We start from the raw sequence: 26446 nt of genomic DNA, 5'->3' as shown, positions 1-26446 counted from the left end.
ACAATGTGAAAAACTTTAACCCCCATTTAAATAGAAAAGAAAATCAATATTAGATTTTTGCTCTTTCAAAATGTGCTCATCTAATTAATTCAGTCTGGAAAAGGGATGCACACAGAAAGTTGTATTCTATCATGTAAAAGTGTATTTAAGTGAATTTAAAGACAAATTTCTTTTCCATGTATGTTACCCAGAAATTACTATAACTGTAATTCTTACAGTTGTATAACTATAAAAACAGGCAATGCAGGTGGTGAAAGCATCTGGACTAACACTCAGAAGAAGTGGGCTCTGTGTCTCCTGCTCCTGGTACTAACTACACATGTGACATTAGGCAAGATCATTTAACCTCTCCGGACCTCAGTTTCTCTAAGTTATCTCTAAGTTATCTGTCACTTCTCAAGGTAACTGTAAACTGTAAATCTTAAAATTTGAAATATGTCATCAGAATTCTTGATAGATGTTTACATTTTTATATGATCAATATGAATTCATCAGCTCTTTAAGGAAGAGAGTCAGTGATGGTTCTCACCTGAAAGCTTATCGTCATGTAGCAAATTCCGAAGCTTACTACAAAGCTGGATCATGCTGTCCAATTGTCTATTTATCTTCACATCTTGTATCCAGGCTGGGGTGTAACACACTGGACACCCGGTTCCAATGCAGTCACTTACACAATTACTTTAAAAAAGGTTAAAAGAAAAAAATACATATATATGTAACATGTATATCTATATATCTCAATGCATTCAACAGAATCTCAATTCCAAAATATACGCATAAACAGACTTTGAACAGAGGTAAATGAAGCAAAAGTTGTTTTAACAAGCAATGGGCAAACATAATTTTTTTTTTAAATAATGTTTCTGAAAGAGTCTAATACACAATCTAAATCTAAATTTCCTTAGGAAAATTAATATTAAGAGGCTTTAATTAGCCAGACGTTAGTCTGCATAATTTTTCATGCAAATAAATCTATAAATCTATAGCTTCTAAAGGGTAAGAGTACATAAAGGGACATAAATAAACACATTTACTACCAAATGCATAACAGCCATGCATCTCAACCTTTCGTATCTTAAATTTTAACACTGTGCTTCATGGAACAATACTGCAAAGACACCAGGAAAGGTATTTTTTGTTTTGTTACCGACAAGTGTCTAAAGGCTTTAATGTGGTTTCTGAGAAAAGATACCTGGTTCTTTCAGACACTTTTATAGCCTGTAGACTCAATTAAATTACCACAGGTTTTCTGCCTAGTAGTTAAATCTCAAATCCTTTGCATATCTGAAGATATACATAAACTCTTATTTAAAAAAAAAAAAAAAGAATTGGGATTGGGAGTGGGGTTCATAATCCCCCCACCAAAGCTTATCTCTGGATTCAGAAATAAAAAACCTAAAAATCCACTCCTTAGCCTCACCAGAGGAACTCCAGCAAGACTGGGAACCTAACAGTGATGAAAGCCACATCTCCCCCAAACACCACATTCCTTTCCACGGGACCTACTCATTTGTAGGCACAGAGGATTCTTCTAATATCAGCTCCTTCCAGAAAAAGCTTGTGGCATTTCTACTCCGCATCCCAGATTCTGGCATAATTCTGATGCAAAGTAACATCAATAAATGTTATAGAACAAATCTGTAAACCACAGTAGAGCTAGGAGAGATTGCACTCAATAAATGAATAAATGTCAAATTTCTTTCCTCCCTTTTTTTTTGGAGAGTGTGTGCAAGGGGTTGCTGTGGGCAGACAGAGAGGGAAAGAGAATCTTAAGCAGACTCCACACTCAGGGGGCTCAATCTTACAACCCTGAAATCATGAAATGTCAATCTTCTGTAGCAAATAAGGGAACTTCTTAGAGTTTCTTTGCTTGTAACTACAAGCAAAGAAAAAACTTTAAAAAACTTAAAACCCCACATACAAACTTTAAAAAGTTAAAACTTTAAAAACTAAAAACTTAAAACGCCACATATAAAAAGGGAAACTGATTCCTCAATTTAACAGTTACAATCCACTCGTTCAGAATCATTACCTTATTTACAGATGAAGAAAATGAGATTCAGTTAGGTAAGACACTTATGTACTACCACTCTGGTACCCAGATCAGTCTATTTTATACATTCTATAATATTCATCTTTTAACTGTTCTCAAATTATTTAGTAAACATAAATCTAGAATTCTGGGGACAGATGTAATTTCTTAGTAGATCTGTATAACTCAGTAAGTCAATATTTTCCAGATGACCAAAGCATGACATCAGAAAATCCTGCTGGGTAGGGGCGCCTGGGTGGCTCAGTGGGTTAAGCCTCTGCCTTCGGCTTGGGTCATGATCCCGGGGTCCTGGAATCAAGCCCCACATCGGGCTCTCTGCTCAGGGGGGAGCCTGCTTCCTCCTCTCTCTCTCTACTTGTGATCTCTCCCTCTCTCTCTGTCAAATAAATAAATAAAATCTTAAAAAAAAAAAAAAAAAAGAAAGAAAAAGAAAAAGAAAAGAAAATCCTGCTAGGTAAAAGACCCATTCAAAACACAGGATAAACAAGTGAAATTTAATGTAACAGATACCAAAACTCATCATTATCCTCTTAGATTCCACAAAGTAACAAATCTAAAGGAACAAGCACTTGCCAAATAATGGTGTAGTATCAAAGAACATCCACAATTACCTGAAAAAACTAAACACCCTTCCTTTTTCTAGTTACACACATGTATAATACAAGATTTTCCTCACATGCTGCAATCAAAAGAATATATCACAACAGGCTGATTACATAACCAGGTGTGAGAATCTACTGTCTTTTATACAGCAAAACAATAAAGAGATTTGCATAAATAGAAGTGTCACTCTTCTCACTAGTTTTTCTTTGGTTTATGGTTATTTTTCCTTAAAAAAGTATTACTTATGTTACTACGTAAAGAGTTTATTATTGCTGCTTTTAACTGAATAGTTTTTGTTTTGTTTTGTTTTGTTTTTAAAGATTTTATTTCTTTATTTGACAGACAGAGATCACAAGTAGGCAGAGAGGCAGGCAGAGAGAGAGGAGGAAGCAGGCTCCCTGCTGAGCAGAGAACCCCGATGCGGGGCTCGATCCCAAGACCCTGAGATCATGACCTGAGCCGAAGGCAGAGGCTTAACCCTCTGAGCCACCCAGGCGTCCCTGAATAGTATTTTTTTAAATGTCTCGGTTTCACACAGCAAATATACAAACAAAACTGCTCTGGGGTCCTCAATTTTTAAGGGTGTAAAACGATCCAAAGCCCAAAAGTTTGCCTATGTCTGCCTTAAGTTTTAAACAATTTCTATCTTAAAAAGAATACATGGACTATTTTTATCGGGGATTGGCAGAAAAGTACCTTGAAACTACCACAACATTGTCAATGCCTGAAGATCAGTGCCCCTTCAACCCGCCCCCCCACCTCTATGCTTCAACTAGATTGGTATATATCAAACCATCTTTTAAAATTGCATGATATTTATAGCATTGCTCAACAGTTTTACATAGCTTCAAATCTGCAAAGACTACAGTTTCCCTAATTCTTGGCATCTCATAATCAAAATGAACCAAAACTGCACTGAATCTATTCTTTCCTGTGTTCAGGTCATATAGAGATGACGACCTTCTCTTTAAGATGTTCCCATGCCTATCTTAACCTTTCACTGAACATTTTAAGTCACAAACCCTTTCAGAACCGAATAAAGGCACAGATCTCTCTCCCACTCAACAAACACACACACACATACACACACTACCTACAATTTCATGGAGTTTGATATGCTCCAGCAGATTTGTCACTGATATATTATATACAGTGCGTCCATCAGCTAGAACAAAATCAATCTGCTTACTAGCAAGTGAGGACAGGAATGGGGCATCATTTAATAAGGGGATTAAATGATTAAAAGAACTCATGGGAGCCTTTTGGAGAAGGTGACATATGAGCTAAAATGTAACTGATGAAAAGTCAGCCTCACAAAAATTTGGCAGTACATTTTAGATGGAAGAAATAGCAAGTGCAAAAGTCCTGGGGAAGTTGTAAACTCAGTATGTTTAATGAACTAAAAAGAGAAGATGGCTGGAACAGGGTGAGCTGGCAGGAAGTATAGTTAGAGAGGCAGGTAGGAATTGGGTCCTGTACAGGTTCTTCCAAACTTTAGAGCAAAGAGTGTGGATTTTATTCTAACTGTAATAGAAGCCACTGGAGGATTTTAAGGAGGGTAATGATATGGATGTGATTTATATTTTTAAAAGACCACTGATAAGAATGCAGAAAATGGGGAAGGGGACCAGTTATGAACTTATGACAACAATCTGAGGAGAGATAATAGGATAGTGGCTTGGACCAAAGTGTTAACAGTAGTAAATATGGAGAAAAGTGAGGAAAAATTCAAGATTCAAGACACATTTTGAGATGGAAGTGACAGAACTTAATAAGGTGGGAAGGAAGGAAAGAGCAATTGGGTATTACTTATGGTTTTTGCCTGGAGTAACTCTGCAATCAGTGGTGCCCTTTATGGGCACAAAGATCACCGAGACAGGCACCGTGGAAGGGGTGAGTGTCCAACAGACGTGCTCTGCATATGTCAAGTCTGAAATCCTTTGTCACCCTCCAAATGGAGTTATCAGGTAGGTAAAGGTACTATCACCTATCCCACCCTCCAGCTGGATATGTCCCATATATCAGATCCACGTTTCCAGAAAGAAAATTGCAATCCCAAGCATAATTGCTTCCCACACATCCCCAGCCCGCGGCAGTCACACAGTAAATTATTTTCATTTTGCTTAAACTTCACATCACAGTTGCTCATGCCAGAAAGTTACACAGTCGTAACTGAAATCATGAAAAAACTACTCAAAGGAGGCTATATTAACCCTGTCTCACAATTAAACTAAGACATTTGGTCCTTGAATTTATTTCTCCAAATAAGAAATAGAATGAAATGAAAATCTAGTATTCTAATCTATAAACCAGAGCTTTCCTACTAAAACATGGATCTAACTTCATAGTAATTGTACGGCTTAAATTGTGTCCCCCCAAAAGATGTTGAAGTCTTAATGTCCAGTACCCAAGAATGTGATCCTGTTTGGAAATAGGATCTAAGATGATCAAATTAACATGAGACCATCAAGGTGAGGCTTAATCCAACATAACTAGCATTCTTACAGAAAGGGCAAGTTTGGACACAAGGACAAACATGCACACAAGAGAGAATGCCGTGTCAACATGAAGGTGAAAATCAGAGTGATAGCTCTACAAGCCAAGGAATGCCAAAGACTGACAGAAGACAAAGATTCTCCACCAGGAGGTAGAAGATAATCACAGAACAGAGTCTTCCCCACAGCCCTGCCTGTCACCTTGCTCTCAGACTTCGAGCCTCCCAAACTGTGAGACAATAAACTTCTGTCATTCTAAAGCACCCAGTCTTTGATACTTTGTTACAGCAGCCCTAGAAAACCAACCCAGTAACTACAAGAATTAGATTTTCATAAGTTGGAAAGTCTAGACTCAAAAGTAACTGGAAGGAAAAAAGAGACATACTTCAAACACACGACAGGTTTTCCTCCCCAAGCTTTGCCAAGTACTTAGTAAGCTTGGCAACTTTGGACAAGCCATCCCCTTTGAGTTCTGATGCTCTTATTTGTAAATGAAGACAGTTATAAGAATCAAAATGAGCGAATGTACAGTGAGATATCTGCAGTTTACGAGAGCTACATACACATAACGCAATGTTATTAATATGATTACATGATGATGAGCTAGTAAAAACTGTAGTTATACTAAGTATCAAATCATAATTACTTACCTACAGAAGATGTGCTCACACCCCCCTAAACACACAGGCTCCCTCAGAATATGAGTGCTGTTTAAAGAAAGGAAAACAATCAAGACTTAGGTCATTGTTAGATAAACATTTTACACCCAACATTTCATAAATCCAGTGACTTAGGTCATTGTTAGATAAACATTTTACAGCCAACATTTCATAAATTCAAGGCCTAACACTAGCATATTTCTCTTCCTCAAAGCAGAAGGATGTATTTATTTGAAAGGCTGTGGTACCCGATTAAATACTGTATCATCACACATCTGCTGGACTCAAATAGCTACTACCAAACTCGGTACAGAGTGTAACATTTTTTATAATGCACATACTGGGAAATCAAAGAAGCAACTTTGTGCCAGGATCTCTATACCTCCTACAGGCAAAACCAACCACAGGCTGCTTCTTTCAACTACCAAGATATAGCTTCACTTAATGATGCAAAGTACAGACCATACATTTCAAAGTAAGGCTTAAAAATAGAATGACCATATATTATCCATATGAGAACATTTCTGCAAGTGAAAGGGCATGATAAGTGAATAGGACACTGGGACCCAGGTATAAATCAGGGCTGACCCAGGAAAATCAGGACATCTGGTCACTCTGACCCTAAGAATTCACGGTTTCCCATACAAATACATTGGTTTCTGGCTATTGTTAAGTGGCCATTTACATTTCATCAATGCCTTGTCAAAAATACAGACATTCTTTCAGTTTACAGTTGGTTGACTGTTTCGTACTTTAAGCAACTACAAATAGGAATCTTCAGGTTGACATTGTGCAGACTGAATGAAATTCATGGCATTAGGGGAAGAAAGATAGAAATACAATTATTGTCCATCAAAATACCTGTTACCTTTGATAAGCTTCTGTAAGTAACAGTACTTATTAATAAACACATCAAAAAAAATAAAATAAATAAACACATCAAGTCATTATTTTCAGGGGGCATAATGCAGTGAGAGCAACAGGAAAAATAAGGCTCTCAAAGGATGTATATTTTTTGTGCTTGGTTTATTACACTAACCTTAGGACCTTAAGGTATTTACACCATTATTATCCCATTACCTCTGTACACATTACCACATATCAATAAAAACAGTTTTCCACATTTCTTCAAAGATCAAAAGTATCGTGCTGCACATTTTAATAGATCCGAACATTAAAGTGAAATTGAGCTTTCAGAAAGAATGCTAAAAACAGAGTACACATCTACAATGTTATCCTCAAGATACCAAAAATGGTGTTCACTGACATTATAAAACCCATTACTTTTTTAAAACTCACAATATCTGATTTTTCTATCACACTACACAGATCACAGCGCTAAAAATATGACTTGTGACGTGCCAGCCACTTTTGTGATTCTGGCAAATTAAGATGATCTCTGCTCCAACGATCATGCTCCTCTTGCAATTTTTGTTCATGATCTCATCTACCAAACCTCGTCTCTTATCTCCTAATCAAGTGTGTTGAATTCTACTTCATTACAAGCTCTGCTCTACGATCTCGGAAGTGGTGGTGTTTCACCTCCCCCATCATAATAATTCCCTGTATCTCTTCATTCCATCACTCCGACCAAACCTCCACCTTCAGGTCGCTCTCCACCTCGAGAGACCACCATTCAAGTCACTAGCTCCTTGGATTCCCTAGGCCACACCTTTACCACCACCCTATTTCCACTGACCTCTTAGACACTCACAGATGCCAATCTATAGTGCCAGATAGGCCCTGCTCATTCCTCTCCTAATCTCAGGCTATGAATAATAAACAGACAGAGAGGCAAGATAACTGTACAAAGACAGAGAGGCAGGAGTGCCTAGGTGGTTCAGGCAGTTAAGCGTTGGACTTGATCTCAGCTCAAGTCACCATCTCAAGGTCATGAGACGGAGATCAGCCTTGGGTCTAATGCAGAGTCAACTTGGGATTCTCTCCCCCACTCTCTCCCTCTGCCCCTCTCCCTGCTTGCTCTCTCTTAAGGAAAAAAAGAGAGAGAGAGAGAGATGATTGGATCTCTATGATTTTAGTTGGTAGTTTCTTCACCTTTGTCTCTCTACCAAAGTAGCACATTTTATTTTCAGTGAGTAAACAAATGAATAAATGCTATTTGAAACCATCTCCATGCTCTGAAATTCCATTAATGTGACTGGAGACGAACAGTGTGAGTGTTTCACCACCTGAACCCATTCCTACCTCTTCATCCATAATCCTAACCCTCCCTTCAGGCTCAGAGGAAAACATTTCCTGCAGTCACTCTTGCTTCTTAAAATGCGCTGCTCCATCTCTCCCTAGATCCCTTATCTTCTGTCTCCTAAAGTGGTCTCTTCTCCTCATTATAGCCACCTTTCTTCTTCCATCTGCCTAAACATGCACAAGTAGGCATTCTCTCCTCCACCCGAAAAAACAGCACTTTGTTTAGCTCCTGCCTCTAACTCTACCTCCTCCTGCCCCTGCTCTTGCCGAAAGATGGAAGGTCCTAATAGAGGGCTCCACAGTGTTCACTCCGTCTCCTTACCTCCCCAGCTTTAACTCCCAACAATGCTGAACCTGCTCTCCAAAAGCACTTTCAGGCCTCATTCTCCCTCCCCCTTCTGTGAAGGAAACTGACCTCAACTTTCTTCCTGAAACCTTTCCTTCAGTTGAGTCTTAATTTTCTTATAACACATTTTCTGCCTATTTTAGCATTTTGTTAACTGCTTCTTTCCCATCTCTCCATTGTAGGCTTTTCCCCATAACACAGTCCACAGACTTGTGGCTTTCTATCATAGTACTCTACACTCAGTGCCTTGATTCTGTTTCTAAACTTAAATGTCCTTTCGAAGATGACTCTGAACGTTTTATCTATGGTTCTGACCCTTCCTTCCCCTAGCAATGAGATGCTACAGTTTGATTAGCAATTAAATCTAGTATCTATGAATAACTGATCAATTGTACTGATTATTCTAATTAGTGAGCGAGAATATATTTTGTTGCTGTTAATAGATAAAGAACAACAGTGGAGGAGTGATGGAGAAGTATGTGCCCGCGAGCACAGGGGAAGGAGCACGGACAGGGGTGTTATAACCAAGCCTGGGCGGGGACCATGTCAAGTCAAAAGAACGTTAACGTACAGCTCAGAAACACAGATCCAGAGGGTGGCAATGATCTACGTCAAAGCCAGGCTTTCTGACAATGCCTAGAGCTTGCTTAGCTGAGAAGATACTTCTATTACAACCAGACAGTTTCTATCAAAATTTTAAATGCACCTACTTTCAATTCAACTTTTCCCCTGCCAGGAATTTATCCTTTAGAGATACTCAGATGCTTACAAAACTGAAACTTCAAAACATCAAAGCTATCTACTTAGGATACCAAGAGAGTCCAGAGATTAAGAAATAATAAAACTAAAATGTCATAAATGTATACACATAAATATGTGTGTATATATGTGTATATATATATTTTTTAATTTTTTTAAGGATTCAGAAGAGCATAATACATCTCAAGGGTAACAACAAGGGATGCCTGGCCTTCAAAATAACGACTGAAAATTATTTTGTACTACAAATTCTAACCGAGTCATCTTCCATACTAGAAAGTTAATAGATAATAAGAAAACTATCTTTTAGAGGAAGAAGTTAGAAAGTGGATAAATAAATGTCTAAAATGGAAAAATTAAAGAAGTAGCAATAGACACATGTCATTTGGAAATGCAGACGTAAATCTTGGAAGAACTAAGAGATGAAAGAGGCTATTTCTAAAGTATAGATGAAGCAAAAGAATGTTTTTATTGCCTTTGCTTTATTGACTTTGTTGACTGTGTTCATGGATAATTTTAATAAAAATTTTTAAAATGGAAAGGCTGATGGAAAAGGATATTCACTTTAGCACAGATTATAGCAAAAGACCAGAAACAATCTAAATTTTAATCAACAAGAAAATGTTACATTGTCATGATACACCTCCTGATACCTGACATCTTCCCAGCTGAGGCATATGCTGCTTATATAAATACAGACGACCTCTTATTAAAAGATCACAAAAAATTGATCATAGTGGGTCCTTAAGGAAAAGGATTCGGGGGGCGCCTGCCTTAGGCATCTGCCTTAGGCTCAGGTCATGATTCCAGGGTCCTGGGATCAAGCCCCACATCAGGCTCCCTGCTCAGCAGGAAGCCTGCTTCTCCCTCTCCCACTCCCCCTGCTTGTGTCCCCTCTCTTGCTGTGTCTCTGTCTGTCAAATAAATAAATAAAATATTTTTTTTAATTAAAAAAAAAAAAAAAAGAAAGAAAAGGACTGGGGCTCACCTGCCATTCACTTATTTAATGACCACCACATACACTGATATTTTAACGCACGTATTAGTTTCAATTTTTAAAAACTTAATATTAAGAAGTTCTTCACAACCCAGTAACTTCAAAGCAGGCAACCTTTTCTTTACTGCTCCTCCACAAAAACTCTGCTCTCAACTCTGCTCTCTGTAACATTCCTCAAGTAATACCCAATGTCCAAAACCAAGCTCAGGATCGCTGAGACTACTCTTCCCAGCCTAGAATACCCTTCCTCCCTTCTACCCCCAAAACTATTCAAGTCCAACACATCCAAATACTATGCAGGATGATGTAATAAAAACAACACTAAACAAAGTTTAGGCACAGAAATTCTTGGATTTCAATTTCCACACCATCACCTATGCAAAATCTGTACCTTGTGCCAGATGTGTAAGGACACAATGTTGCCTGCAACACAATCTGTATATTAAGGGGCTTATAACTGAACAAGGTGATTTTATAAGCAAAGTTAGTATATGACTTCAGAAAAGTATGAAATACTCTATAAAGTTCCAGAGAGATGGCATCTCGTTGGAGCTCTGGAAATCAATGCTGAAAGAGAAATATTTTCTCTTTTATCTGCTTGATTCCCTATTTTCCCTGCTAGTCTCCAAATAGACTGTAGCCCTACAAACGAGAAATCTGGACTTTTATTTTTTCTGCGCTCCCCAACCACACTATTACCTCCCTAGCATGGTGCTATATGAACAGCAGAATTTCGATAAATCCTTAGTGAATGAAGCAAATGGAAAACTACATGCAAAAATGAATTTATATTAACAATTCTATTTTATCCTTACCCTATTCTTTGTTTGATATACATATATATTAGAAAGAAAAAAAATCCAAAAGAATAAGAAAAGACATTTGCATGGTAACAGGATTTCTGTACCTTGAAAATTCAGCTACTCTACTTTTTCCCATCTGTAGTCATATTTCTGCTACTTTACATGTAGTCGATTTGGAGAGATTGGCGTGGCCAGAGGATTATAACTTAGGGAAGAACTAAGTAGTAAGAAAAAACAATTTTTAAAAAAATATATCCTACTGAAATAAAAATTTCTTTGCAAAGAAAAAAAGCAAAGTAAATTCAGTTGAGATTACAATACTGAGGCAGACCTATTTCTTAACAGAATGGCTCCCTAAGCTTCTATGAGATAAACTGCTATTTAATGATAGGCAAAATAGCTAGCTACCACAGTGCTCTTACATTTTAGAAAAATGCCAAGTTATTTTGCCAAGTGTGCACCAACACATTTGGTTAAAAGGCTCTCTAAGCCAATTAAACAATTTCTTTTATCTATCTTTAGAATAAACAAAATTGTTATCAAGTAAGGCATATGAATAATGACACAGAGCATCTTATTTCTGTATATTTTGTATGCCAGATTAAATCACATGGGAAAAAATTTTTTTAAATCAAGTCTGATTGTTTAGTGTTGATAAATGCTGAATAAACCAATGAGCCAATATAGCAAAAGCCAAATGGGCAACAAACTTCTACTAACAATTAACTATAATAGGACCTACTGTTATGAGACAGATAAGCCACAGAGAATATCCTGTACATCTGACTCAAATAGTACTGGTTGACTCTGTCCTCTCTTCCCCTTCTTCCAAAGCAATCACTACCTAAGTAACTGTCCTTAAAGCTTCACTTCTTCCACCTAATGTTCAAATGTTGCGTTTCAAGGCTCGGACACAGTCGTTCATCTTTATATTCGCTTCCCTGCTCACTTCTAGAAATAGGACTTAAATTACCATCTACATGCAGATGACTGTCAAGTGTGCTCCCAGCCTGAAATCTTTCCTCTAAGTCCCAGACCCATATAACAATAACTCCACTTGTAAGATGATCCCCTATACTATAGGAACAGGTGCTCAATGTCTCTATAGGAAGGTTCTCTTGGCAGTCCCAAGCCCTATATAATACCAGGCATGTGTAGGCCTGTGATAGGTCTGTTCTAGCCCTAACTCCCAGAGGCAAAGACCTTTGCCTTCTACTTTTGCCCTAAGACCTTAGTCATTGTTCACTCTGGGTAATTAACCCCAGGAACCTATGGAGGATTCTTGGTGAGCAAGTGAAATTAACCAGGTCTTTCTAGTATTTCCACCTGCAAAGGCTCCTCAAATATGATCCTAACTTAACCTAGATTCTTTGATACACTCATTAATTTAACAAACACTAAGAAACTATGTGTTCAGAAATGTGAACCTGTCTTTACGAAATGTGTACCTGTCTTTATGAAATGTGTAGTATAACTGAAGGCAACAGGTATCAAAGAATCAAAATACCACATGAGTAAGTAAATCCCACCATTAGGAAGGATATGATACAAGCTGAACACCAATGATTTCTGCCCTTTTCTGGATGTATGTTAAACTTCAAAAGAAAGTTTTAAATGACGATTTACATCTAGTGGAAACTAATAATTATAGAATCTGCAAACTGAAAGGAGTCTTAGAAAGCACTTAGTCCAGCTTCCTCATTTTATAGATGAGGACACTGGAATTACAGGAAATTTACACGAATTGCTTCTCCATAGGAACTATGCAAATCAACTGAATAGTGTGTTGTTAGGCCACTAAACAGGGTCTAATCTGACCCTTTCTTAACTTTGCCCACCTGACTCCCTTTCTTTTATTCTACATTACCTTTTAGCATACTGTGATTAGCACATTCCACCTTTCTTTTCTATGAAAATCTTTCCAAGACTGCATTCAACTTTCCTCTACTGGCACCATCCAAGTACTCTTCCCTGCATCTCTTTGGTCCTCATGATAATTTTCCCCGAACTCTGCATGCATTTTTATCCTTTATAGTTAAGCATTTGCTCCTTAAGGGTGGAAAATGTCTCACCACAGCATCACTAATGTAGTGCCTCAGTGATCGCTTGAGGTCCTAATGAAGAATCAGCATCAGAGCAAGCCAAAGGAGTAATCATCCCATTTAAGGATCATTGGCCTATTAAAATGCTTCTGAACATTCAAAACTAATGAAGGCAAAAGCTTAACACTGGGGTCAGGAAATCTATCCTGTATTTTACAAACATTCATACAGCACTTAGAACATAATAGGCACTGCTCTAAGTATCTTATAAATATTAACTCATTTAATTCCCATAACAACCTTATAAGATAGAAACTATTACTAATTCATTTTGCAAATGAGAAAAAGCATACAAAGATAAAATAATTTATCCAAAATCACTGAGCCACTATTTGAAGCCAGTGTTCAAAATCAATGCTCTTAAAAACTAAGCTATGCAATAAACAAAAACAATCCTGACTGCCTTTAAAATGACAAAAGATTTAGAAAAATAAAATCACCTACCCAAAAAAAAAAAAAATCACAAGATCACTATTTTACTTTTTACTAAAAGTTGATTTAAAACGTGCTAGAACTCCAAATTACATTGTAGTAGAGACCAAAGCTCCCCCACCCCCCCGCCACCGCCCCAAATGGCAAGAGGTACCTAATTATTTTAATTCACAAAACAGTGTCATATGACTCTTGGGCTTTTAACACTACAGCTCCTATTATTTTTTTCCTACTTCCTTTAGGAACACATTATTACTAACTATGCTTTCTGTCAGCTTCTCAAATGATATGTTCTTCCTGTCTCATTTTTCCAAATCTTTAAATAGCTTCTATCTGGTTGTGAGGCTTGGACCTAACACAAATGTCACATCTGGCCTCTTGAAAAATTCCATCCGCTTCACCTTGGAGCCACACTTATGTTAAAGGTCAAGAAAGGATGCCCTGTAATGTAGCCAATCCACCCTCACTCACAAGTAATGCTTCCTGCAAAATAGATCCAATATGCTCCACGAGACAGGTGACACCTGGGAACACAATATAGATGACAGCTGCAAGCTGAATGTGAGGGTAATCGGGGTAATCACCAGCCCACTGGGTAGAACTTTGAAACTCTGTAAAAGGGCATACTGACACACAATTTCAAATAATATGACACTACTATGAATGGTGGATAGCAAAAGCAAGAAGCAGACTGTCCAGAGTTGCTCCTTTCAAGCAATGATATCAGGCGGATCCTAGGAAAAGGCAGCGGTGGAAACAACGGGTTTGGGGTCTTTTCGTTTTTTTCCCATGCGTAAGGAGAAACTGGCTACCCTTTATTCACTATGAACAGTGCCAAAACAGAAAGACTCATGGAGAAGAACATAAAATCATTTCTAAATATTAAGTCTCAATAATTAATAAAAAATAGAATAAATATTAAGTCTCATGTGATATAATATATACACTGAGAACTCATTTTAACAGTTTGGAAAACCATAGCCTATGCACCAAATCTAGTCAGAAGACTGTCTTTGTACAGACTTGAGCTAAGAATGCTTTTTGGGTTTGTTTTTGTTTAAAGATTTGATTTGAGAGAGAGAGAGCACTTGTGTGCTAGAGATCAAGAGCAGCGGGGAGAGGCAGAGGGAGAGGGAGAAGCAGGCTCCCCGCTGAGCAGGGAGCCCTAGGCAGGGCTCCATCCCAGGATGCTGGGATCATGACCTGAGCCAAAGGCAGACCCCTCAACAGACTGAGCCACCCCACCCATGTGCCCCTGGTTTGTTGTTGTTGTTGTTGTTGTTTTAAAGATTTTATTTATTTGAGAAAGAGAGAGAGAGCATGAGAGGGGAGAAGGTCAGAGGGAGAAGCAGACTCCCCGAAGAGCTGGGAGCCCGATGTGGGACTCGATCCTTGAACTCCAGGATCATGACCCGAGCAGGAGGCAATGGCTTAACCAACTGAGCCACCCAGGCACCCCCATGCCTCTGTTTTTAAGGGCTGCAAAAAAAAAAAAAAAAAAAAAAATGAATAGGAACAGAGACTGTGGCCAGCAAAGCCTAAAACAGTTACCGTAAAAGACTCTTTACAGAAGAAATTTGCAGAGCCCTGGGTTAAAAAATGCAAAGAAACTGGTGAGTGTAGTGATTCCATCAGTGGTTCATGTATTAATTTTTTAAGAAAAATCACTGGAGTTCACTATTATTCTCCAGCCAACAGAATGAACTGCATTCAAAGTCTGCACCTATAAAAAGTCTGATGTCCACTTTCAGTCCTTTGGCTCTTCTTGTCTTCTCACTTCAGACAGAAACTGGAAAAATATGTGGAAGGGGATAAAAAGTGGAATTGGCTGTATTAGATTTTAGGACAACCTGTAGATTATTCTTATAAATCACATACTTTGTTTTGCCTGAACCATTCAGGAAACAGGCTATACCTCTTTGTATTTTTATAAAACAGCTATTATTTATCACTTATCCCATGACAACCACCATACTCAACCCTTCACATGTATAATTTCATTTCGTTTCTTCCCTCCTACAGAAGGTTAGTGTCCTAAGGATTGAGGTTTTTGTCTTTGTTCACTAATGAAGTCCCAAGGCCAAAAGAGCACTTTGCAGGGGCACAATAATCTTTTTTTTTTTTTTAAGAGTTTATTTATTTATTTGACAGACAGAGATCAAAAGTAGGCAGACAGGCAGGCAGAGAGTGGGGGGGGGGGACAGGCTCCCCGCTGAGCAGAGAGCCCGATGCAGGGCTGAATCCCAGGACCCTGGGATCATGACCTGAGCCGAAGGCAGAGGCTTTAATGCACTGAGCCACCCAGGAGCCCCGAATATCTTTTATTATTAAGGGAGACTCATAGGTGGATGAGTTGAGCACTATTATCACTCAGATGGGGAAACTGAGGCAACGAATTTGACCTGGGCCATTGTGTCAAAGCTGGAACCTGAACTCAGGCAGCCTGACTCTCCAGCCTGGGTGAAGTACTATGATGCCGGCTGCCCTAATGTCTTCCATACAGAAACCGCACGTGAATGTCTAACTTTTGTTAAACTATGAAGATGTGATTATAATTGCTTCATTATAGCAACTAGCAGAGCCAGTTTTAAATTTCTTATTCTCAAATGGATGACCTGTGTTATGAAAAAACATACACAACTCAGAATGTCTCCATGTGTTCTAGCAAAAGTGCCACTTTTCTAAGAGGTGCGATGATTTTTTGAAGTTTTATAAAACAAAATGTAAGTGCAAAAGGTCTGTAACAGTTAAGTCCATTTCTTTTTGTTGTTGTTGTTAAGATTTATTATTTGAGACAAAGAGAGAGAGCGAGCAGGGGAAGGGACAGAGGGGACAGGGAGAGAGAATTTCAGACTCCCTACCCAGGGCTAGATCTCAGGGCCCTGAGATTACTGATGCCAGCCAAAATCAAGAGTCCTACCCTTACCCTACTGAGCCACCAGTTAAGTCCATTTCATGTTTAAAGAAAAAGCTGCGGTGTTACTTGTACTTTATGTATATCAAATTTCTACTGGTTGGAGATCAGAGGGAAAAAAACACAAATCAAAAGAAAGTCCAAAAAAGAAATACAGTCAGGAACAGCTACAAGCAGGCAGAAAACCTGCCTGAGTGGTACTGATGCAGAAATACTGAGCTGTCCACACAGCGTGCCCTCACTCAATCACTGCTTCTGGAAGAAATGAAAAAGGTGACAAGTCCTTTTTGCGTTTTATAAACCTCCTTGGTGTGTGCAGTACGAAAAGCTACAGGACAAGAAGCATGGAGGACCAGTCATGAAAATGATTGCCTCCAGATATAATGAAAACCTGGAAGTGAGAAGACTCCCAGGGTGCGACAGCATGAAGGAAAATAAGTAACAAAAAATGATAATAAACAGCATCTGTAAGAGCTGGAACCCCGAGCCGTCCAGGCTTTTGACGAAACCAAGGAAAGGAGAAACTGAACGAGAAATGGACGGGCGGCGTCATCCCACTGCTATCTTCAATCTACCTCCCACAAGGGTACCCAGAAAGAGCTGCCACGGAGAAGCGGTCAAAGGGCCAGCTCAGCGACGAGCGACAGCGGCCGCCCACTCAGCAGGGCCCCGCAGAGGCGCGGCGACTGCTCGGGTCCCGCGGAACCCCGCGCCGGGCAGGACGCGCGGACGTCTCAGCCCCGCCCGCACCAATTCCAACCCCGGAGGCGGGGCCTGCGAGCCGCATCCTTAGCCACGCCCCCCGGCGCGTCTCCGGCGCGTCTCGGGCCCGCTCAAGTTCGAAAACTACCACCTTAGTTGGGTTTGGTGAGGAAAAGGCAGGAGAGCCGCGCGGGAAGGCTGTGAACGGGGACCAGGGAGGTTCGATAACTAAAACCAGACCCCAGGGGAGGTTGGACTCTGCTCGCCGGCCGACTGCCCCACGGCAAGGGGAAGAGGGATCCCGGGGCCTGAAAAGATCCCCGACCCTCCCCCGAGACTGGGGCGACCCCTGCCCCCCGCCCTCGCAGCCCCCCGCCGGAGGGTCCGTCTTTACCAACGCGAGCAGCGCAGCAGCTTCTCCAGCCGGTCGAGCGCGGCGCGGCTGTGGGCCCAGGCCCCGCGCCCCTCCGGCTCCATACTGGGCGCGGGACCAGGCTCGTTCCCGGAGCGGACCCTGGGCTGCCGGTTCCCCGGCATCGCCCCGCCTTCCCGGCAAGGGCACCTCAGAGGGCTGGAGCCGCGGCAGGCTCGGGCAACGACCGAGACGCCGCCGGCCTGCGACCCGACCCCAGCCCGAGCGGTCCCCGAGTCCCGGCGGAGGGACGCTGGGGGGTGGGGTGGGGGCGGGGCCCGAGGGGCGGGGCCGCAGAAACGCGCCAAAAGCCGGGGCGCGCGGGACCGGGAGGGGTGGGGCCTGCGGTGGCGGGAAAGGGGGCGGGTCCAGACCGCCCGGAGGGGTGAAAATGAGAAAAAAATGCACGTCCTTGACTTTCCCGAACCCTTGGCTCTAGGGACCGTTGGCAAGGCTTAAGGGATGGAAAGTCACAAACCGAGGAATTTTTGGTTAAGAGTCATCTCTAAGGAGTGCTGTTTCGGCTGCCGGAAAGCTTGGAAGAGTTTTGATCATGACACTGAATGTGCCGCCTTCTTCTAAAAAAGTAACTTTCTCCTCCCTTCCACCTTTTCGAGGCTTTTTGTTTTGTTTGTCAAAGCTGTGTCTACCCTCCACATAAGAATCCTTCATAGACCATCATATTATATGGACAACAGAGGCAGAGAACCCTTCACCCTCCCCACTCAGTCCACTCCCAGATCTTTGCATCCCCCACCCCAACACTTACTCTCAAATCTACCCATTTCTGTCTTCACCTCAGGCCCTTTGTCTCATTCTCACCTAGATGGTTCCCAAAGCCTTCTGGCTGATATCCCTGTGTCCACCCAAGTCCTCTCCAATCCTTAGGCTACACTGTAACCATCTAAAACATTTCGATTGTGTAAGACTGATGAGTCACAGACCTGTACCCCTGAAAAAACTTAATACATTATATGGTAAAAGTAAAATAAAACAATAAAATAACATTTCCAAATAAACCCTTGGTTAGTAAAAGCCGAATGGACAAAACTAAGTAAAATCTTATAGGGTATAATAACATGGTAAACTAACCCAATTTTTAAATATAGTAATTCAACAATTCTAAATATTACTGAAGACAAATGTAATTTTTTTTAAAGATTTTATTTATTTATTTGACAGAGAGAGATCACAAGTAGGCAGAGAGAGGGGGGGAAGCAGGTTCCCTGCTGAGCAGAGAGCCCAATGTGGGGCTTGATCCCAGGACCCTGAGATCATGACCTGAGCCGAAGGCGAGGCTTAAACCACTGAGCCACCCAGGTGCCCCAAATCCAATTTTTTTCTTAAACTCACAGGTAATCATGAAATTGATTGTTAACCCTGTTAAGCCATTGCTTACTCTTTGCAGAGCCTCAGAGAAATCAAACTCTAGAAATGCTGAACTTGAAGAGATGCTATGGTGTGTGTAATGGAGTAAATTGGGGATTTCAGGAGCCAAACAGTCCTATTTATAATCCTACTTCCTCTACTATATAATTATGTGATTTAAATCAAGTCTTAAGTTGTCTGAACATTAGTTTCCTATAAGGTGAGAATAATATTTATATTTTGTAGATCTGGAGAATTATTGAAGGAGATAAATGTAAAATCATCTACATCATAACTACTCAACAGTAGCTAATATTAATATAATTATATATGTGTATATATATATATATCCATTTCTGTTAATGCTTCATTTACCACAGAATAACACTAAATTTTTTTTAAAGATTTTATTTATTTATTTGAGAGAGATTACATGTAGGCAGAGAGGCAGGCAGAGAGAGAGGAGGGCTCCCCGCTGAGCAGAGAGCCCAATGTGGGACTCGATCCCAGAACTCTGGGATCATGACCTGAGCTGAAGGCAGCAGCCTAACCCACTGAGCCCCCCAGGCGCCCCAACACTAAATTTTTTTACCAGATGCTTTTTTAATTTTTTTTAGATTTTATTTATTTATTTGACAGAGAGATCACAAGTAGAGGGGGAAGCAGGCTCCCCGATAAGCAGAGAGCCCAATACGGGCTCTGACTCTGAAATCATGACCTGAGCCGAAGGCAGAGGCCCAACCCACTGAGCCAACCCAGGCGCCCCATCAGATGCTTTTTTAATTAGGGCATAATATGTGATGCTGTAAGGGCCTATTTAGCCAGAGCAGCTCTATCCGGTTAAACAGTGATTTTGTTGTTTATGCGGTAAAATTTAAACTGACCCTGCCCCACCCCCCAGGGGAACTTACTTAAAAGCAAGTCTGGGAAACCAGTAAAATATAGTCGACCAGTCCCTGATAACAAAGAGCCCAAATACAAGGCCGGGTCAGGTCAGGTGGAGACAGCTGCCCAAATTCAGGAATGAGTCGGGCCAGGTGGAGTCATCCAATCAGTGGGGCGCGGGCGCGCATATGGTCTCCCTAGCTACCAAGGAGTGTGCGGCTCAACCACAGCGCCTTTGCTCTAAAAAAGTTAGTCTGTAAGGCAGGGAGGGGTCGCCCTCTCTGTAAGAGGCGGTTCTGAGTGGTTGGTTTGATTCTGATGCTTGGCGCGAAATAAAGCTTTGCTTCACTTTTGCTTTGTATCAGTCTCGCTCCTTTGATTATGGACCTAACAATGCCATGGTGGCTCAGTCATTTAAGCATCTGCCCTCAGATCAGGATCAGGTCCGGATCCCAGGGTTGTGGAATCAAGTCCCATATTGGGCTCCTTGCCCACCAGGGAGCCCGCTTCTCCTACCTACCCTCCCCCTGCTTGTGCTCTCACTCACTCGCTCTCCTGCACACTCTCTCTGGCAAATAAATAATATCTTAAAAAATAACTACTACATAATGTAACTGATGAGAGTAAATGCAAGTTTCACATTTGGGTAAAATGCTATAAGGACCAAACAGTTGTCACTGGCCTATTTGTGTGGTGCTGATAAATGAATGGCGATACAGGGGCAATGATAACATTAGTTTGTTTTTCTTTCCTCTGCCATTGCCCCAGTACCTCTCCCCAAATCTCATGAAATTCCCAGCAGCTGTTTGATGGTGGCCGTAATAAACTCATCAAGAGAATAAGCAAGGTTATTCCCCTTCTGCAACATTCCCTCCCACTTCCTTCCTTCCAGCCCTGCCCTGTCACAGTGCATATGGCTGACAATTTACTTGCTAAATTCCAGTATAATTTGCACAGTGTTATATTAGTTACCAGGTGTATGATATAGTGATTCAGCAATTCTATACACTCAGCGCTCATCACAATTAGTGTACTCTTGGGGTCCTGGGAGGCTCAGGTCATGATCTCAGGGTCCTGGGATTGAGCCCCATGACTGGCTCTCTGCTCAGCAAGGAGTCAGCTTCTCCCTCTTCCTCTGTCTGCCTCTGTTTCTCTGTCAAATGAATAAATAAAATCTTTAAAAAAAAAAAAAGGCCGTGTACTCTTAATCTCTTTCATTTATTTCACCCATCCCCCTACCCAAGTGCCCTTTGGTAACTACCAATTCTTTAGATGTAAGAGTCTGTTTCTTGATTTGTATTTTTTTTTTCCTGAGTTCATTTGTTTCTTAAACTCCACATTTTTAAAATTCCATTTATTTATTTATTTATTTGACAGATCACAAGTAGGCAGAGAGGCAGGCAGAAAGAGAGGTGGAAGCGGGGTCCCTGCTGAGCAGAGAGCCCGATGTGGGGCTCAATCCCAGGACCCCGAGATCATGACCTGAGCCGAAGGCAGAGGCTTAACCCACGGAGCCACCGAAGCATCCCTAAATTCCACATTTGAGTGAAATCATGGTGTTTGATTTTCTCTGACATGCTTATTTCACTTAGCCGAATACTCTCTGGATCTATCCATGTTGTTGCAAATAAAAAGATTTCATTATTTTTATGACTGAGTAATGTTCCATGTGTGTCTGTGTGTGTGTGTGTGTGTGTGTGTGTGTACATCTTTATACATTCATCTATGGATGGACAATTGGGCTGCTTCCATATTTTTTTTAAGTTTTTTTTAATTTATTTGATGCAGAGACATCACAAGTAGGGAGAAGCAGGCTCCCTGCTGAACAGAGAGCCCCATGCGGGGCTCGATCCCAGGACACTGAGATCATGACCTGAGCCGAAGGCAGAGGCTTAACCCACTGAGCCACCCAGGCACCCCGGGCTGCTTCCATATTTTGGCTATTGCAAATAAAGGGTGCATGTACTTTTTTTTTTTTATTAACACATAATGTATTATTTGCCTCAAGGATACAAGTCTGTGAATCATTAGGCTTTCACACTTCACAGCACTCACCATAGCACACATCCTCCCCAATGTCCATCACCCAGCCACCTTATCCCTAACCACCCCCCCCAGCAACCCTCAGTTTGCTTCATGAGATTAAGGATCTCTTATGGTTTGTCTCCCTCCTGATCCCATCTTGTTGCACATTTTTCCCTTCCTAAGCCCCACAACCTCCAGCCCTGCCTCTCAAATTCCTCATATCAGAAAGATCATATGATAATGGTCTTTCTCTGATTGACTTATTTCGCTTAGCACAATACCCTCTAGTTCCATCCACGTCATTGCAAATGGCAGGATTCGGGGGGTTTGATGGCTGCATAGTATTCCTGTGTGTGTGTGGACACCACATCTTCTTTATCCATTCGTCTGTTGATGGACATCTAGGTTCTTTCCATAGTTTGGCTATTGTGGACATTACTGCTATAAACATTCTGGTGCACGTGCCCCTTCAGATCACATTTGTATCTTTGGAGTAAATACCCAGTAGTGTGATTGCTAGGTCATAGGGTAGCCCTATTTTCAACTTTTTGAGGAACCTCCATACTGTTTTGTGTTCTTTGGGTTAAATACCCAGTAGCAGAATTACTGGATCATATGATAATTCCATTTTTAACATTTTGAGGAGCCTTCACACTGTTTTCCAGAGTGACTGTGTTGCACAAGAATGAGACAGGGTTCTTGTCTCACAGAGTAGAAGAACGAATCTCACAGACACAAAAGGGTGAGGTGAAGTGAAAGCTTATTAAGTGAAGGTGAGAGCTGAAAGGAGAGGAAAAAGCTCTCTAGAGTGAGAGAGGTCCTGAGTGGGTTGCCACTGAGGGCTTTTAGTGGCAGTCTTTGATTGAGAACTGACTGGAAAGCTTGTGGCCTGGAGATTCTTGGGCTGTCTTGGTTTGTTCCCTTACCTCTTGTTCCTGCTCTGTCTCAGCATCTCCACCTTCCAGGAATAGCTTCAGAGCCGAGGCCAGCCTCCTGCCTAGACCTTAACCACTTCCCTACTCAAGGGACAGGACCTGTGGGCAGAAGGGCTGTACTGGGACTGTGAGGAGTGCCTGATTGTATACTTTTTAATTAGTGGGGTTAGGGATAGGGCAAGATCCAGGGAATCTGGAAGCAAAACTCTCAGGACCTTCAGGGGCCAGCTGCTGCCAAGATAAGTTTACTTTTAAACAAGAAGGCACCAAGGCAGCCATGAATTCCTTGTGGAAGGTCCCACTCTGCCGGTTTCGGGTATCTTTCAGTGGGCTGCAAGCTGTAAGGAGATTTTAAGCTACATTTCTTTTGTCTTTGTTTCCCACATCGGCTGCACCACTCTGCATTCCCACCAAAAGTGCACGAGGCTTTCTTTTTCCCACATCCTTGCCAACGTTTGTTATTTCTTGTGTTTTTGATTTTAGCCATTCTGACAGGTGTGAGGTGATATGAGATTTGTGTCTTTGAATCAACCCTTACTCTCAGCCCTAGATCCTGAATTTCAAGAGCCAGTTCTTTCTCCCATGAGCACTTATATGTGTGCGTAAAAGATGGGCAACTGATCCAGCATGAGGTACAGCAAGAATACGTAAAATCCTGAAATTCTGCCTCCAGAGAAAAACCACCTAGGAAAATCCAGTCCATCTACAGGGTCTTGGTAAAACCTTAGCTTAGGGCACTCGCAATAGCTTGTCTTCACTTTAAAAGGGACTATAGGTCTTAATTCCTTTTCCGTGTGCCCGCAAGGACCTCCCAAGGACATTGGAGTTTAGGTGCATTGCTCTGTTTTCTCCCAGTCTTCTGGCTCAGCAATATTCCTCAGTACTTTGGGCTCTTGCAAAATTATTCAGCCTTCCTCCCAAAGAACATTGGAGTTTAGGTGCGTTGCTCTGTTTTCTCCCACTCTTCTGGCTCAGCAATATTCCTCAGTACTTTGGGCTCTTGCAAAATTATTCAGCCTTCCTAGGTCCTACAGGTCCAACTCAGGATCCTATAGGCATTCTCAGGCAGATAAATTGGCTTGCTGGAGCCTGTTTTCCTCTCCTTCTCTCTCCCATGCCCTTCCTCACTGCACTGATTACCATCTGTAGTGCTGCTCTCCTCAGAGGCTTCTGGGTCTGGTCTCTTTTCTGATCTGCAGGCTCAATATAACAGTTTGTTGAAAACAGTCTAAATGCTAATTTTTTTTCTTCTGTTGTGTTGTGAAGGATTTCACAAAGTAGTAAATCTTCCTCATATTCACTTGGATAAACATATTTAACAAGCAAAACGGGACAAACATAACACCAAGCCTCTCCTGCCCTGGCATGGGAAGCTAGCTCCCCAATCCAGCCATGTACACTAATACTTCTCTGGCTTTTAATTATGGTGTCAGGCAGTGAAATCAACCGCTTGGACTCTTCTATGTACATTCTCTTTGTCACATATAAAATTTGGTTTGCAAGGACTTCTATGAAACCTAGACTCCCCCCCCCCCCCCCCGTCAAGCTTTATTAATTGAGAACAATTAATTAGGAACCACTGAATCTGGTAATTGGTGGCATGGAACAAACCACCCTCAGAGCATTGAGAAGTGTGGTCTGTGCTCTCTACATTGGACCGAACCAGCCTTCCTACGTGAAAATGCTCTTAACCTAAGTTAAAGTCATAAGCTCTGTGCTGTTTTTTTCTGGAATCCAGTGTGGAATAATGATTAAATGCACAGAGCTCTGGAGAGAAGCAGAATGGGGTTAGAGACCAAGTCCTGCCATTTCCTAGGACGGTCCCCAGGGGCCCATTGTTTTAACCTATTTTGGAACTTAGTTTCATCTTACATAAATTAGAATACATGTATACCAACCTCACTCTTGTAGGGTTGTTATGAGAAAGGAATTACAAATCATGAAAAATGTTCTAAACCAGGAACACTGCACAACCAATGGAAATCCCTTCACGCTGGATGTGCACTGTGCTTTAATACATATATTTGCAATAGGCTTAATTTACAACAAACACCCGATACATTTTCCCAATTTTAGGACTAGTTTTAGCATTTTTGAGTTGCACTAAGCCAGTTATCCTTGCTTTAAAATTCTCTCCGGACAGAGGACATATTCTGAGTAAGAAGGAGCCAGTCCTTTCACGACTACTGGGGCAGAGATACTTGCCGTAAGAATTCCTTTGCAAATAAGACACAATAAATCTGAAGGCAGTTTGGATTTTGTTCAAGAACCATAGTCTGTTTTAGTATCATCTCAAATGAAGTATCCACTGGCTTCCTAACACCATCCATGGCATGATGTTAGGACTAGATAATAAAAAAAATCTTTATGGGGGCACCTGGGTGCTCAGTGGGTTAAAGCCTCTGCCTTCGGCTCAGGTCATGATCCCATGATCCTGGGATCGAGACCCGCATCAGGCTCTCTGCTCAGCAGGGAACCTGCTTCCTCCTCTCTCTCTGCCTGCTTTTCTGTCTACTTGTGATCTCCATCTGTCAAATAAATAAATAAAATCTTTTTAAAAAAAATCCTTATGGTTTTTGTTCAATTAACATGACAACATTTGACAACATTTTGTTCATTTTTTAAGAGCAAATATCCTCAGCAATGAAAAACAATAATTTCATTCTGTGTACTAGAGACAGTTTATAAGAACCAAACAAAAACAGATATGGCCCAAACTACTCAGCACCCACCACTCAAAACCAGTGCGGAGCTCTTCTTGGTCGGCACAGTTGGGCTACATCTAGTGATCAAGTTATTGGTTGCAGTGGATTCCACTGAACTGTTTTGACATGCTGCTCTCTCTGACTTGCACATAAGGATACAATCTCAAAGTCACGTAGACCTTGGCGTTTACTGAAAAGTTACCCAAGTCTCTAGAAGCATCTAGATATTTCCAGATGATGTTTGAAAGCATGTTAGCTCTGTTCTTGAGGGCATCCACCAGATTTCTGTCACAAGATCGAAAGTAACTAGTCTAAGGACATAGTTACATTAATACAGCCGTGGTTTTAAAGGTTTGGGTGTCTTCTGTACTGCCTGATCATTTATCAAATACAGTCTGACACAGATATTTCACTGGTCATTGTTTTTTGTTCGATAGATTTGAGAGTTCAACCCATTCCACTGCCTTTTATTGCTTGCTATTTTTAAAGAGACACCTCAGTAGAAAGCCCCTTTTTCTGTACAGTGTAATTACTGAAGCACATAAAGCGGTTATAGCAGGAATTTATCACTTTCAGGTGGAAATACTCCCGGCCAAATAAAAGATAGAGTAGGAATGCCAGAAGCAATTTATAACAGGCTCACTGACATTTTGTGTTGAGAAGCTGTACCACTGAATAAGCGTCAAGTCATAAGTCTCTGTAAACGTGATTAAAGCAAGCAAGTTACTCTTTAAGGGGACACTAAAAAAAAAAAAAAAAAAAAAAAAACCTCTGTGATGCAAAGCAGGAAAATTCTGTTGACAAAAATCACCAAAAACAGCTGTCAGTAAAATTTACAAACAGCTTGTTTTAAATTCTGTTGAATTCCAGCAGCTGTTTGTTTGCACATAAAATGTTCACTTAGGAAATGAGCATTGGCCCTCATTTGGGTGCCATTGTGTTTCAAAATTTTGTAATCAGCCTAATCAAAATTCATACAATAATTTAAATTTCTTTCAGCGGACAAGTAAGAGGTAGCTAGTATATTTAAGTATGCCTTGTATAGA

At 41.0% G+C, this 26446-nt stretch overlaps 1 protein-coding gene across 1 annotated transcript in view; it reads right to left on the bottom strand.

Annotated features, from left to right (window-relative positions):
* BARD1 (BRCA1 associated RING domain 1) overlaps positions 1–17755 on the bottom strand; it is an 82578-nt gene extending 64823 nt beyond the window's left edge. The window contains exons 1-3 of the mRNA XM_082689109.1: positions 17465–17755; positions 5802–5858; positions 530–678 (exon numbers count right to left, since the gene is read on the bottom strand). Of these exons, the coding sequence (XP_082545235.1) occupies positions 530–678; positions 5802–5858; positions 17465–17607 (349 nt within the window). The 5' untranslated portion in view covers positions 17608–17755. The remainder of the gene's footprint in view (positions 1–529; positions 679–5801; positions 5859–17464) is intronic.
* Positions 17756–26446: the final 8691 nt, after the last annotated feature.

Source organism: Mustela nivalis (genome assembly GCF_964662115.1).
Source record: "Mustela nivalis genome assembly, chromosome: 11".
In the NCBI taxonomy this organism is placed as follows: domain Eukaryota; kingdom Metazoa; phylum Chordata; class Mammalia; order Carnivora; family Mustelidae; genus Mustela; species Mustela nivalis.
Note: the sequence above shows the minus strand (reverse complement) of the source record. Positions and strands in the feature narration are given on the sequence as shown.